This window comes from Danio aesculapii, chromosome 6 (genome assembly GCF_903798145.1).
Source record: "Danio aesculapii chromosome 6, fDanAes4.1, whole genome shotgun sequence".
In the NCBI taxonomy this organism is placed as follows: domain Eukaryota; kingdom Metazoa; phylum Chordata; class Actinopteri; order Cypriniformes; family Danionidae; genus Danio; species Danio aesculapii.
In genome coordinates this window covers 48,880,581-48,895,628 of record NC_079440.1, presented here as the reverse complement: position 1 = coordinate 48,895,628, position 15,048 = coordinate 48,880,581, and the positions used below count along the sequence as shown (strand labels likewise).

The 15,048-nt window shown below is 35.8% G+C and overlaps 1 protein-coding gene across 1 annotated transcript; it reads left to right on the top strand.

Moving 5' to 3' along the window:
- The first annotated feature begins 7,286 nt into the window (after positions 1-7,286).
- On the top strand, positions 7,287-14,974 carry rdh20 (retinol dehydrogenase 20). The gene is made up of 5 exons (XM_056459143.1): positions 7,287-7,739; positions 10,833-10,931; positions 11,026-11,171; positions 12,996-13,127; positions 14,592-14,974. Exons 1-5 carry the CDS (start codon positions 7,287-7,289, stop codon positions 14,710-14,712), a joined length of 951 nt encoding a protein of 316 aa, XP_056315118.1. The 3' UTR covers positions 14,713-14,974.
- The last annotated feature ends 74 nt before the right edge of the window (positions 14,975-15,048 follow it).

The following is a 15,048-nucleotide window of genomic DNA, read 5'->3' as shown; positions in this document are numbered from 1 at the left end:
AAACATGCTTTCAGAAATCAGAGTAGAAGAGAATTTGCTCACATAAAAGTCATGATATTTTAAAGAATATGCTGCATTTCTTTCATTTGAATTTACAGACCCAAAAGAAGTAAGTCTCTTTGCATGTACAGTTGAAGACCCTTTAAAATGGATCATCAGCTGGCCAATATTGCCCATTAATGCTGAAACACGTGAAAAGAGAGAGGATTCAATTCCATTTGCATTTAATCCTATTAAACCTATATTAGAACCCAGGTGATAAAAAAAATCTAAAGTCAAAATAATGACTTACAAACTGAAGTGACAAAGTCAAAATTATGATTTCTTAAGTCAAAATAATGAGAAAAAAAGTTGAAATTATGACTTAAAAAGCCAAAAGTAGTTACTAAGTCAAAATTACAATTTAGTCAAATTGCTGGGAAAAAAAGTTAAAGCTTTGATTTATAAAAAGTCAAAATAATAAGATAAAATGTCTAAATTGTGACGCAAAGTCAAAATTAGAATGATTAAAGTTAAAATTCCATAATTTAAAAAAAATCTAAATTATGACTTACAAAAGCAAAACTATGAGATAGTCAAAATAATGACTTAAAAACTGAAGTGACAAAGTCGAAATTATGAAGAAAAGTCCAAATATAATGACTTAAAACTGAAGTGACTTAAAAAGTCAAAATTGTGATTTCTAAAGTCAAAATTATTAGTAAAAAACTGAAATTATGAATTTAAAAAGCCAAAGTGACTTAAAAAGTCATAATTATCATTTCTAAATAAAAAATAATGAATAAAAGTTGAAATTAAGAGAATAGAAAGATAAAAATTACAATTTATAAAGTCAAAATTCTGAGATAAAGAGGCAAAGCTTTGATTCATAAAGTCAAAATTAGGATTAAATGAGAAATTCCATTAAAAAAATTATATATATATATATATATATATATATATATATATATATATATATATATATATATATATATATATATATATATATATATAATTTTAACTTACAAAGTCGAAATTATGAGCTAAAAAGTCTAAATTAAGACTTAAAAACATGACATGTTTTATATGAGGTTACCAATGTATACTACGTGGCATTATCATGGCATGGCTGGTTATGAAACATCTTTTTTTGCAGCTGGCTTCAGATATGACTTTGTTTGATTTGATTAATTCCTAAGAAACTTGGTATTGTGTTTCGTCTGTCCAATTACAAAAGAACAAGGCTAAAAACAAACTGGGTCTAAAATTTTTGATCTTAAATAAAATTGTGTCTTATCAGTCTTTGTTCTAACACAAATCTATGGCATTCAGTGCTATTTTGTGGCAGAAGCAAAATCAGAGCAGAAGCAAAAGATGCTGCTCTCCGTAGAAGCTTCCAATTTTTCCAATAGCATCCATATTTAAATTAAGCATTAATTAGCGAATTTCGATCAAAATTCCATGCATACGCTAGCTTTTAGATCCTCTTGCCACAGAAGTCAAAAAATGTCAAAGAAGAGTTAAACTCATTACAGTCTAATTTAAAAATCAGAGCAATGGGGATTTGCTCATCAAGTCATGCTATCTCTTCTCATTTTAAAGAATGTGCTGCTGTTTTTTTTTCATGAAGTTATAAAGAGTAGGAATAACACAGCCTACAGTTGAAGTAATTTGCATTTACGGCCATAAAACTTTGCATATACAGTTGTTGGTTTTGTGTTTTTTTAGTGGTTGAGGACCCTCTTCAATGTTTCCTTAGCTGACCAGTATTGTCCATTGACGCTGAAACACGTGAAAAGAGAGGATTAAATTAATTCCAGTAGCTAGAGGCTATTCATACAGAGAGAACAATGCCATAGGCACTGCTGTAATGTAGGGCCTCATATATACACATTCCCATGTCTCACATGCGAAGAGAGAGAAAGAAGGGCTTAGAAGTTATGTGAGGTAAATGGGCACATGTAAGCACATATGCAGCTTATGCAAAAACAAACTTCAGTAAAATGTATGTCAATGTATGGAGATCTACTGGGATTTAATAAATTATATGACACATTTTTATACAATTCATTTATAATAAGGGTCCTTTGATATACTTTTCTACAATTTGTTTTTGACCATGTTATTAACAGTATTTTTAACCAGTTTCTGCTACATGTAATATATCTGTGATTCTTTATGTGTATACACTCCCCGGCCACTTTATTAGGTACACCTTATATCGCTTTCACATCTGTAGTTCGGTTCATTTGGTCAGGACCAAAGGGCAACAAATAATACATTGTAGCATTATCCGCCCTCTTTGGGTCCTTTTCACACCACACTGATTGCTTTGGTCCGAACCAGTTAAAAAGAACCAAAATGCAGTCATCTGACAAAATCCACATCACTCATTGGACAGATTTTATTGAGCGTATTCCTAAACTGCTTTTTGATTGGTCAGAATTCACGTGCGGGAAAACAGGCTCGTTTGAGATGGCCAAAATCTGCGCAGAGCCGATCACCGGTGATCATCGCAAGATGCATGGCATGCCGGCTAGAAATGCGTCCGCCGCACCTTGACTGCATTGTAGACGAGATCAGGCGGCTGCAGTAAGAGGAGGGCTCTAAAAATACATCAGAAGTCAGACACTTCCCGAATCTTGCTGTTTTGCCTCCGGGAAAACGTCACCAGTTATACAATTCATTTATAATATAGGTCCTTCGTAATAGTTCTCTACAATTAGTTTGTTGACCATATTATGAACAGTATATTTAACCAGTTTCTATGTAATATATTTGTGATTTTATATCTGTTCAAGTAACCATTCAAAATGATAATGATTCAAAATTGGTGAGTTTAAAAATTGAGGCTAAGATGGCTTTTTGAAAATTAATCTCGAAATAATTTTTTACAGTGCGATTATTAGTATTTTTAACACTGAAAACATGCAGTTACTTTGATACATGATATATCCAATGAAATAAGTAGTATTTAGTATATACAGTCATAAAACTTATGACAGTAATTCATAAGTTTTTGGATTTAGTGGCTTATAATATGAATTTGTATGACTGCATACATGTTACATTTTGGGCTGGATATTTCTGTGTCTGTAGTAGTGCTTATTCCAAACTTTGTTAATAAAACTTAAAAAAAAAACAAAAAAAGTGTTAATGCCATTGAACCATGCATAAAAATTAACACAAAATTGCCGCTGGTAGCTTTAAAAAAAAAAGAGCAAGTTTAGCATGATTTGTCAACATGCAATGTCTGACCTTTACTCCATCCAGACTGACTAACAGAATTACACTGGTTAAATGTGCAAGAATTAGATGTTGCCTTACAAAAACAAAAACATATCTCCTTACTACACAACATTTCCATAGTTCTAGATCATTCCACTCTATAAATAAAAAAGAAGAGATTGTCTTTATGTACTTTTGTGCAACGGCTCAGCTTGAGTAACAGGTTTTCAATTGCCCACAGAATTGTTTTTGTGGTTCAGAAAACACAATAATGTTGCATTATGTTTTAGTGTGGATTTTTCAGCAGACATGTTATGAACAATAACACTGTGGCAAGGCTGGTTACCCAGCATGCACTTCAAGTGGGGTCAAATTAGAGTTTATTTGATTACTAGCTTGGAAAACCAGACGGCCCTGTTCACATCTGAAAATAAGACGTGTTTTTGAAGGTACAATGCACAACACTAAATGCAAGCTTGTCCACACAGAAACACACACATTTTCTTACAGGTGTTGTTGAACACAAACTCAAAACGCTGCTATCTGAGCTCAAACTGAAATTTCCTCTCTGTAGTTTCCCATGTGTCTCCTTTTACGTTCATATATAAATTGAGTAAGTTTATTTTTCAATATTAGACTGAAAGATCAGAAAAAGCTTATACATACATACACCCACCTAATATAGACTCTCCCATCAATGAAACCAGGCAAATGTTTGAAAATCCTCAGTACAGAAGTTTGCAGAATTTTAATTTTTTTTTTTTAAGATTACAATAAATTGTAAAACCAAAGATTTTTAGCAGTACCTCAAGGATAGTAACACCCTGACATTGAGTTAAGTAATAGGTAAATTTTGAATGACAAAACCCCATTATGAATTATTCAAAATACTAATCTGATAATAGGAAGATGCTGAAAAGAGTCATTTAAAGTTGGCATGAAACAGAAGTTAAGATTGTCCTTTTATCTGATTTTTTCCATCACCTACATCCACATGAAATGGTTTCTGAAATGAGAAAAACATGTAGGGTGGTACATAATTTCATCCTTTGGGAACCGATTGATGAACGGACAAAGCAGGGTAGAACTGACACATGCACTGATAACCCCACCGAACTGAAGGCATAGGAATCGTAACCAAACTGTGAGACCAGTGTTCACACCCTCTTCTAATTACATTTTTTAGGAACGCAGTACTGTAACGAATTACATTTTAAATTTGTGTAATTTGATTACAGTTACTAAAGTCAATGTAGTTGCATTATTTATGTTACAAAAATGCTTCTTTTAAATAACATTTTTCGCTGCAATGTCAGTAAATAAGCATGTGCTTTTAAATTGCTGGAGAAGGCAAGCTGAAATAGGTGCTGACCAGGTTGCTTCTTCAAGTGGAAATACTGATTTCATTGAGCCTAAAAACTAAAATATTGCTGTGAAATGCAGTCTATGTCCAGTCTCTAAAGAACTTTAGACTGCTTTTAACTTGACCAGCAACTTGTTCAAGCACTTGAATCGAAAGCATGGGCGTTGCTACAGCCCCCCTATATTTCTACTCAGCCCCCCTAAAACTTTAATGATGATCTCATAAACTGTAGACTAAATTATCGTCTTTGTCCCCTTTAAATTTGATATGAAAACAGCGGAAGAATTCGACTCCTTCCTGTCTTTTGTTTTTCATTTGATCAGCAAAGCACAGCTGTGCAGAGTGAGAGAACGAGGTCTATAATATCTGCTTATTTGTAGTTCATTGCTATAGATACACTTGTATCACTTGTACCCCAATGAAGGAGCCATCCGGTTTGCCATCTACCGTTTCATCGGTGCTCACCTCATAATCACAGTTGTTTCCTCGAAAAAGAGGCTCTTATTGAATATTTCGCTATTTTAATTTTAAAATTAACTACCAATATAAAACACGTTTTGTGTTAGTGCATGTGGCATTAACTATACCATACAGTCTTGCACAGAAAGGATTAAACACAGTGACAGACCCACTCAGAGAATGTACTCATTTTAACTGCCAGAGTCACTGACAGAGATAGAAACATCATGTGTTGTATTAAAAAATGTGCATTTATTATTGTGATTCAGATCATGAAATATGTGAATTAGCCTGTAGGTTTAAAAATATATATTTAAATTTGCCGTTTAATTAGAAAAGTCGCAGTTTTATTCATTTAATACATGGAAACAAAAAATGTGCTTAAATATAGAAAGGGCTTTTTACTACGTTAAAAAGGTGCATTGAGGGTTTCGCTCATTCAGAACTCAAATGGCTATCTCTGTTTTTGCAGTAGTTTTTTGACCATATTAAACATTTGAACTTTTATTAATGTCTTACTATTAAATTACTACTTATAAATGTAATATTAAGCTTATATATATTTATTTATTATTTTTTACCTCAGGAGCTGAGCCCACCTGAAATGAAAATCTCCCCTGATCGAAAGCATTCTACGACTAAACTCGTCACCAAGAAGGACACAGGTGCGTCGGTCCAACTCAGCCTAAACAGGCTGAATAGATTTTTTGTGCAGGATTGGGAGTGAAGGTATGGGGCCGTTCACATATCGTGTCTTTCTGTACGTGCCTGTTTGTTATTTCCAACGGAGGTGAGCGGCTTGCGCACACATAATCAAAGCACATATATTTGTTGAAAACCAAAAGTCACGTAACAAAAACGGACCGATCAGCTTCATACTTTGTATGGAATATAAACATTTCGGTAGACTAATTACCTCAGACAAACACAGAACACCCAAACACTGCAGTGCTTTAGCATACTATGGATGTCAATGGTCACAGGTATTCAGTTTTCTTCATGTCTTTTGTGTTTGGAACACAAGTTTGGAACAAGTGAATGATGAGTGAATTTTAGGTTTTGGGTGAACTTTTTAAGTCTTTTGAATATGTAAAGCTGCTGTGATCAACCCATTGTAATGTTTTTAGTGAATATACATTACTGAAAGAGCTGCAGTTTATTTTGTATTTTTATAGGTATATTTTATGTTTTAAAAATAACTTCAAAGTAAAGTAATAAGTAATCTGGTTACTTTTTACATTAAGTAATTAGTAATGTAAACAGATTACAATTTTCCAGTAGTAGTCACACTCTCAGAAATAAAGGTACAGGAGCAGTCACTGGAGCAGTACCTTTTAAAAAGGTACGAATTTGTACCTGAAGAGTTCATAATGGTACCTCATAGGTACGTTATGTATGGGTACTAATATGCCCATTTGAGGTACCAATGCGGATTCTTTGGGTGCAAATATGTATGTTTTGAAAAGGTACTGCCCCAGTGACAGCCCCTGTACCTAGATTTCTGAGTGCGCAGTAATTTGTAATCTATTACTTTTCTGAAGTAACTTACCCAAAACTGACAATCACTATATACCTACATATAAAAATAAGAAGAGTGAATGTTGATTTCATGCCAACTTGGGTTTAGTGAACAGAAAATGTTAGGTCGGTATAAAAACAACACTAGTAAGTTTAGTTAAATAGTAAAAGAGATATGCGAGAAGATATGCAAGAAAATTTTTTTATGATTTTGCATTCTTGGCAGAGCAAATGCAAAGGTGCTGAAATTAAATATAATTTTTCTCACAATAAAATAATTTCTCACAAAAACAAACAAACAATAGATACCATTACAAAAGTTCTAATGGTTTTTGTAATAGTTTGATTAGTTCCAGTAGAGCCTGTATTGGTCCTGTTGGTCTCTACCAGTGAGTTTTGCCAAAAGAATATCTGCCAAAACACACTAGAAAACATTCAAATTTACTAGTTATAAATGTCAATGGTTTGGTTCTTTGGTTTATTGGTATTTGTAGTGGAAACCATTGGAATCTTCTTTTTTTAAGCAGGGGTGTTTTACCACATCACCATTAGGGGCTCCGTCTTTCAGTATTCTCACAGCAAAGGAACTTTAATTAGTGGCTCAAAGTATTTTCTCCTAATCCTGACTCTTGAGAACGGGAATATATGAACAGCCTCTGAGGAAGGAGACCAGAAACAAGGCGAACAAATCATTCCCTCCCTCAGTTAACCACACACACACCTCTACCTGCACAACGCCATGATCTTCCTAATGGATTTACAGGTGATGCTGCTGGATGTGCTGTACTTCATCCTGCGCTCCTGTCTGCGGCTCGTGTTCAGACCCCGCACGAAGCCCATAGACGGCGAGCTGGTGCTAATAACCGGCTCCGGGGGTGCTTTGGGACGCCTGTTCGCCCTGGAGTTCACCAAACACGGCGCAGAAGTGGTGCTGTGGGACGTCAACGGGGAAGCTAATGAGGACACCGCCAAACTGGTGAGGGCGAGAGGGGGGCAGGCGCACGCGTACACGGTGGACGTGGCAAAACGGGAAGAAGTTTACCGCACAGCCGATCTGGTACGGAAGGAGGTGGGAAGAGATGTGACCTACCTGGTGAACAATGCTGGGGTGGTCGCCGGTGAGAGACTTCTAGACTGTCCCGATTACTTGTTGGAGAGGACCCTGAAAGTAAACTGCCACGCTCTCTTCTGGGTAAAAATGCGAATTTTAATGTCACAATTAATTAATTATTTTTTCTTTATTTAGTATTTATTTTAAATAAAAGTTATCCGTGCAGATTATTAATAAAATAGTGATTAAAAATTGCCTTGGTAATCTTCACCAAAACAACATCTCTCTCTTTGATTTTGATTATGCGTTTTCTGGCGCGTGGGCGGGGCAACCTACAACTCACATAAGATCGACCAATAGCGAGCCACAACGCTCTCCTCTGGATAAAATTGCGAATTTTAATGCCACACATAATAGTTTTTTTTTTTTATGAAACATGTAGGCTAGTATTTGTTTTAATACAGGTTGTTCGTGCAGATTATAATACAAAAAGTACCTTAGTACTACACCAAAACAACATATCTTCTATGATTACATTTTTTCTGCAGCGTGGGCGGGTCAACCTGTCACTCACATGTGATTGACCAATAAGAAGCCATAACGATCCCACGATCCAATCAATCCACAATATCTTAATCAATAAAGGCTGTTGTTTTAAACCATAGATATTTACATTAGGCAACGCAGTGGCACAGTGGGTAGCGCTCTCTACGGAATGAACCACCAACTTATCCAGCACTTGTTTTACACAGCGGATGCCCTTCCAGCTGCATCCCATCTCTAGGAAACATCCATACACACTCACTCATACACTACGGACAGTTTAACATATAATGCATTAATGATCTGCGAAATGTGACGTGACATGTCAACAGAAAATATCCTTAAAAGATCCTAAACATAAAAATATCCTAAAAGACCTAATTGATGACTCCTCTTAGCAAAAAACATGAAAAGTACAGTACCATTTGAATACCTATTGACATATTGGGATTTCTGCATTCACACCAAAGTTTGACATATAATGGATTACTTTGATAAATCCTTACATGATATGCACAGAACGCATGATGTGGGAATTAACAGATTTGATCCTTTAAGCCCCATTTACAGACATTACGGATGTAAACATATTATTGCTCAACGAAAGTCTGAATCTGATCCTCTTAATGCAAACAACTGTTACAACATATGAAGTAAGTGGAATAATGCTCACATTCAGCAGCCTTTTAGCAGCCATACATTTGAAGATTTGATTTGCAATTGTTATATTTAAGAAAAAGCCATGTGTTATCTAACTAACCTATTTACATTAAAAAAAAAAAAAAAAAAAAAAAAAAAAAGGTAGTGGTGTACTTAATCACAAGTTTAGGCTCTTTTTTAGTCTTGAAAATAGCGTTGTGAGTTTTGTCACTGTAAAATTCAGTTTTATGTTTATTAAAAGCCTACTTCAGACCTTAAATCCATATTTCTTCTGTCAGAAACAACCTGAGATCAGTGTTGCCATATTTGGAGGCTTTGAATATGATTGTGGGGGTAAAAAATAGCTTAGGCTGGTTGACAAAATTTGAGCGGTTTTGAAACATAAACTTTATATCAATTTTTTTTTATAACAAAACGTAAATGTGTGCTCTCCCTCCATTCAGTTAGTAGTGACTAACAATGCATAGCGCAAACTGCGTTAGCCTATCCGCAAGCGGGTAAAGGAAAGCTGTTTCAAAATCTGACTCTCCAGACAAATCTGACTCCCCTTTACGAGCACATGCTTCACGCAGCGCCTGCATTTAAACTCACTGCGGCTTATCATAAAACTATTATCGATTAATTTTCCTGCAATTGACAGCAAGAACGAATATAGAAGCGTTGCCTGATTGACAAGCAGCACCTCAATGTGTTTAAAAGAATGTAAAACGCCAAATAGCATGAATTTATGTATGTGTTTTTTTTTACCTAAATCCAAACGTGGAATCCATGAAGCTGCTGTGGAAGCTGGAGTCCTGCTTCTGTTGTGTCAAACAAGCCCTCGTTTCATGAGTTGCCAAATGAATATTTTTTTAGGCTCACCAGATTTAATTAGCTAATTGATATCCTTAAAACGAACATAATAACAGAATAAATACTTTATTTTAATTTCACAGGATATTTAAAGCACTTAATTTATAAACTATTTAAATATCATCTTTAAACAAATAAATCCGCAATATATAGACGAATAGTTAATGTAATCTACAGGGCAATAAGTGCAGTATTGTGATGTGATCCATTTTGTCATTTTACTCTTGTGGTTCTGTGACTCTTGATGGTTGCTCTATGGGTAAAACATTAAGACAGTTAAAGTAACCAGGCTAATTTCTGATTTAAATAAGTTAATTAAAATACTAATCTAATAGTTTGAGCGGGTTTTGGACAGCTTTTGGGCTGAATAAAGTCAGCTAAATCTGGCAGCACTGCCTGAGATTAATGTTATGCAATAAACCCCCAAAAATCATAAATCCAAACATCCAAAAACTGCACAAATACTCTGCCAAAGCTCTGAAATTTCACTCACATTTGAATGCCTTTGGTTGTGATGTTACCAAACCTGTTAGAAATCTCATTCTTAACTGAAACAAATGAGATTTGAGAACTTTGCTTGAGGGGAAGATTATGAGTCAATAAGCATTGATTTTCAATCTCTTCCTCACACAAAGCTATCGTATGTTTTGGAAAATCATGGAATTGAGCAAAAGGTTTATGCCGTTATGGTGCTTCTTTTATAAAGTGTTTTGCATGAAGGTTTTTACATAATTTCACAGATAAATAAACAAGCAGGTTCTGAATTATATTTTGTTTTTCACTGAAAAGTGATTTTCAGACAATATATTATCAAATGGTGGCGTCACAGTGGGTAGCACGATCGCCTCACAGCAGGTAGGTTGCTGGTTCAAGTCCCAGCTGGGTCAGTTGGCATTTCTGTGTGGAGTTTGCATGTTCTCCTCGTGATCGCGTGGGTTTCCTCCGGGTGCTCCGGTTTTCCCCACGAGTCCAAAGACATGCGCTATAGGTGAATTGGGGAAGCTAAATTGTCCGTAGTTTATGTGTGTGAATGAGTGAGAATGGATGTTTTCCAGTAATTGGGTTGCAGCTGGAATGGCATCTGCTGTGTAAAACATATGTTGGATAAGTTGGTGGTTCATTCCAACAAAATTAAGGAATGAATATAATCAAACTGTATGGTTTGTTTTCTCCATACAGACTGTGAAGGCATTCCTGCCCCAGATGAAGGATAATAATCATGGGCACATCATCACTATAGCCAGCGTTCTTGGACTCTTCAGCACAGCATGTGTAGAGGTGAGATGAACAGTAACTGAATAAGACAGCGTTCAAAGTCCTGCTTTAACCTGCTTGTTTCCATATCATTAATGCACTCATGTGTGAATGGCAGGACTACTGTGCCAGTAAGTTTGCTGCAGTGGGGTTTCATGAATCTCTGGCCCATGAACTGCTGACGGAAGACTTGGATGGAGTGAAAACTACTCTTGTGTGTCCTTATATTGTGGACACTGGCATGTTTGAGGGCTGCAGGATCAGGTCAGGAAATATCACAACACAATACCAGTGTTTTAACTTCAAAAAGGTTCAAATGATAGTTTAAACACCAAATAAACGAAAATGTACTCACTATTTACTCCCTCAGGTGATTCCAAACCTTTGAGTTACTTTTTTTTTAAATAAAAAAAGGTGAAAATCTGATACTATAGTATGAAAAATATATGCTTTTGATGTTTCCAGCTTTCTTCAAAATATCTTCTTTTGTGTTTGGCAGAAAGGTGGTTTGGAATATGTATTACAGAATTTTCATTTCACACATGACATATTTGCTGGAATAACTCTGATTATCATAATAATGGAAAAATGTTGTTATTTTGACCAATTGTTATTTTCTGAAAAAAAAATTGAAATTGGAAAGAAATTCATATGGAATAAAACTATTGACCTTTTACTCAAACACATAGCTATAAATCCAGTACATCCAGACAAACACAATTTTCAAGCAGTCTATAATATTTTTAAAGCTTTATATTAAACCTTTGAATATTTGTTAAAAAATTAAAAATATTTAAGCATCATTATCTATAACAGATATACAGTTGAAGTCAGAATTATAAGGCCCCCTGTTTATTTTTTCGCCCAATTTGTGTTTAACAGAGATAAGATTTTTTTTTTTTCAACACATCTCCACCGGAAAAAGGTGGTTTGCCATCTCCAGGTTGGAGGAAAGTCCTTACCCTAGGTAGTGAGTAGGTAGATAAGTATCTCAGGGTTTTGTTCACAAGTGAGAGGAGGATGGAACGTGAGATTAACAGGCGGATTGGTGCAGCGGCTGCAGTAATGCGGTCGATGTACCGGTCCATTGTGGTAAAGAAGGAGCTGAGCCGAAAGGCAAAGCTCTCAATTTACTGGTCAATCTACGTTCCTACTCTCCCCTATAGTCATAAATTTTGGGTCATGACCAAAAGGACAAGTTCTCGGATACAAGCGGCCGAAATGAGTTTCCTTCGCAGGGTGGCAGGGCACACTCTTATAGATAGGGTGAGGAGCTCTGTCACCCGGGAGGAGCTCGGAATAGAGCTGCTGCTCCTCCACATCGAGAGAAGTCAGCTGAGGTGGCTCGAGCATCTGTTTGGGATGCCTCCTGGACGCCTACCTAGGGAGGTGTTCCAGGCATGTCCCACCGGGAGGAGGCCTCAGGGAAGACCCAGGACACGCTGGAGGGACTATGTCTCTCGGCTGACCTGGGAACGCCTTGAGATCCCCCTGGAGGGGCTGGAGAAAGTGTCTGGGGAGAGGGAAGTCTGGGGTTCTCTCCTAAGACTGCTGCCCCCGCGACCCGGCCCCGGAAAAGCGACAGAAAATGAATGGATGAATTTCTAAACATAAGAGTTTTAATAACTCATTTCTAATAAGATTTATTTATTTAGTAGATTTATTGATTTATTTTATCTTTGCCATGATGACAGTAAATAATAATTAATTAGATATTTTTCAAGAGACTTCTATACAGCTTAAAGTGACATTTAAAGGCTTAACTAGGTTAATTAGGGTAACTAGGCAGGTTAGGGTAATTAGGCAAGTTATTGTATAACGGTGGTTTGTTCTATCGAAAAATGTTCTTTTAAGAATTAAAAACTGCTTTTATTCTAGCCGAAATAAAACAAATAAGACTTTCTCCAGAAGAAAGAATATTATCAGACATACTGTGAAAATTTCCTTGCTCTGTTAAACATCATTTGGGAAATATTTAAAAAAGAAGAAAAAAATTCAAAGGGGGGCTAATAATTCTGATTTCAAATGTATTTATTTAAATATGAAGCAACATAATTATTCTGACTCTTCATTTTTATCCTTCTACAGGGAGGAGGTTGAGCTGATCCTGCCTCCACTGGAGCCCTTGTACTGTGTCCAGCAGGCTATGAATGCCATTCTGATAGACCAGCCATTAGTTTGCATCCCCAGACTAACATACCTGCCCTTCCTGGCCAGAGCGTGAGTAGACCAACATTAAACTGTGTGACTTTAAACTCCCCATGAACCGGAAGCTGCGACCGTTATTTTTTTCGTTTTGTGACGCAGTTCCTAGAGAAACAATATTAAATGAGAAAACAGAGGCCGTTGCTTGTTTTTTCTACTGCAAGCTGATTGAATGTAGTAAAGTAGGCATTTCCTTCACAAAGATTGGGAAAAGGGTTTGGGGAGAGTTATTACAACCTAACAGACTCCTCCTAACCACTTCTGTTTGTTGTCAAAACTGACAGTTGGAGGGGGCGTGGTTAAGTATGTTAGCTACGCCCACTTCCTAAAATATACCTAATCTGAGAACTTATCTGAAAAAAACAAAACAAAACAAAAAAAAAAACAGGAAGTGCATTTTCAAATTTTAATTTAAGATTAGAGGGGCTAACATTGTTTTTTTCTTAATGACACCACAAAACTAGCAATGTGAGCTAACAAAATCATATGGTTAGTTTTGATTTCTTGGCGACTTTAATGCTTTTTCTTTTCACATCTGCACAACAATAGAAAACTGACCTATCAGTAAGCCCCGCCCGATCTTAGTAACTGTTGCTAACGACTGCCTTCCAATGACATCTGTCAGTGTGGTACTTAACCGGTGTGATACTGGGTCTCATACAACCCAGTATCATGGCAGTTCGTTATATAGTTACAAAATTGAATCTATCGATTTGTGTTTATGGACACAAATGTCCTCTTTATTTTGAACTTGCTACAAGAAAACACATGCTTATAGAAAAACACTAATACAGAAAATATCTTCATCAGTTTGAAAACACACACTCAAGCAAATTCTCAAAACATGCAGACACAGAAACGTTCTGCACATAGTGCAAGCCACAACAGAAATGTGTCAGGGGGACTATGATGAAGTCAGCTGTATTATTGTTATTATTTTTTTGAGATCCTGGTTGTATGGTTGTGCTGACTCTAAACATGAAGCAGTCTGGTTTCTGTATCTTCATGTGTTGTGAGAATTTGCATGTGCGCGCGTGTTGAGAAATTGATGATGTTGTTATTCTATTTGCATGCATTTTCTTAACCTGCAGCACGTCTGAGCTCTCTCGTCCACTGCATGTGTTGCTAATGATTCACATAACTCTGAGTGACATTAATTAGCTGAGTAAAAAGCAATGCTGATAGGAGTTACCTTAAAATAAATGTATGTATCCTTGTTGTCTTTTGAATATTGTTTGGTTTTAGAAAAAGTCTCATTGACCATCTTCTCAAATCAAAAAAAATGTATAAATCCAGTTTATGAGCTTCAAATCTTCTCAATGTTTCTCTATGGTGAAGTATTTATATGCAACTGATCCTCAACTGCCATTGGCTCAACTGTGTTTTAGGGGTGGAGTTTACTGATTGATCATTTATGCCACCACACAATGCTTTCTTGGCATTTTTGAAAGACTCACATGTGACTTCTTGTCTTTGCAGTCTTTTACCATGGGAATCTAATGCGGTGACTTATCGATTTATGGGTTCAGACAACTGCATGTATCCATTTATTGAGACCATGAAGAAAAGAGAAGCCAGTGACCCACTGAAAGCTGCTTAATACAGATATGAATGCTACAGCAACTGATGAGTTACATGTTGAAATTATCACTGATGTGTGGGTAAATCCTTTTTGAAGTAAAATGGAAGTTTTCTGTTTATCCAGGCCCAATCCAGCTTTGATCTGTTATTATTATTATTTTTTCCAATCTGGATACAGGATTTCTGCAGGTTTCACCAAGTTAATTCAAGACATTTTTAAGACCATTATGAATGAAGTTTTAGACTCATAAAGGGCTAAACACTAATGAATTTTTCAAATGTCCCAGTTTTATTAGCCCTATCAAAGTTAATGATGTAATAATTAAAAATATATATATATTTTAGATATTTCTTA

Bases quoted from the DNA above. Each gene is read 5' to 3' on its own strand.
- rdh20 (XM_056459143.1), top strand. From the start codon at position 7,287: ATGATCTTCCTAATGGATTTACAGGTGATGCTGCTGGATGTGCTGTAC. The intron at 7,740-10,832 runs GTAAAAATGCGA...TTCTCCATACAG, and splicing joins ACTGCCACGCTCTCTTCTGG to ACTGTGAAGGCATTCCTGCC. The intron at 10,932-11,025 runs GTGAGATGAACA...TGTGAATGGCAG, and splicing joins TCAGCACAGCATGTGTAGAG to GACTACTGTGCCAGTAAGTT.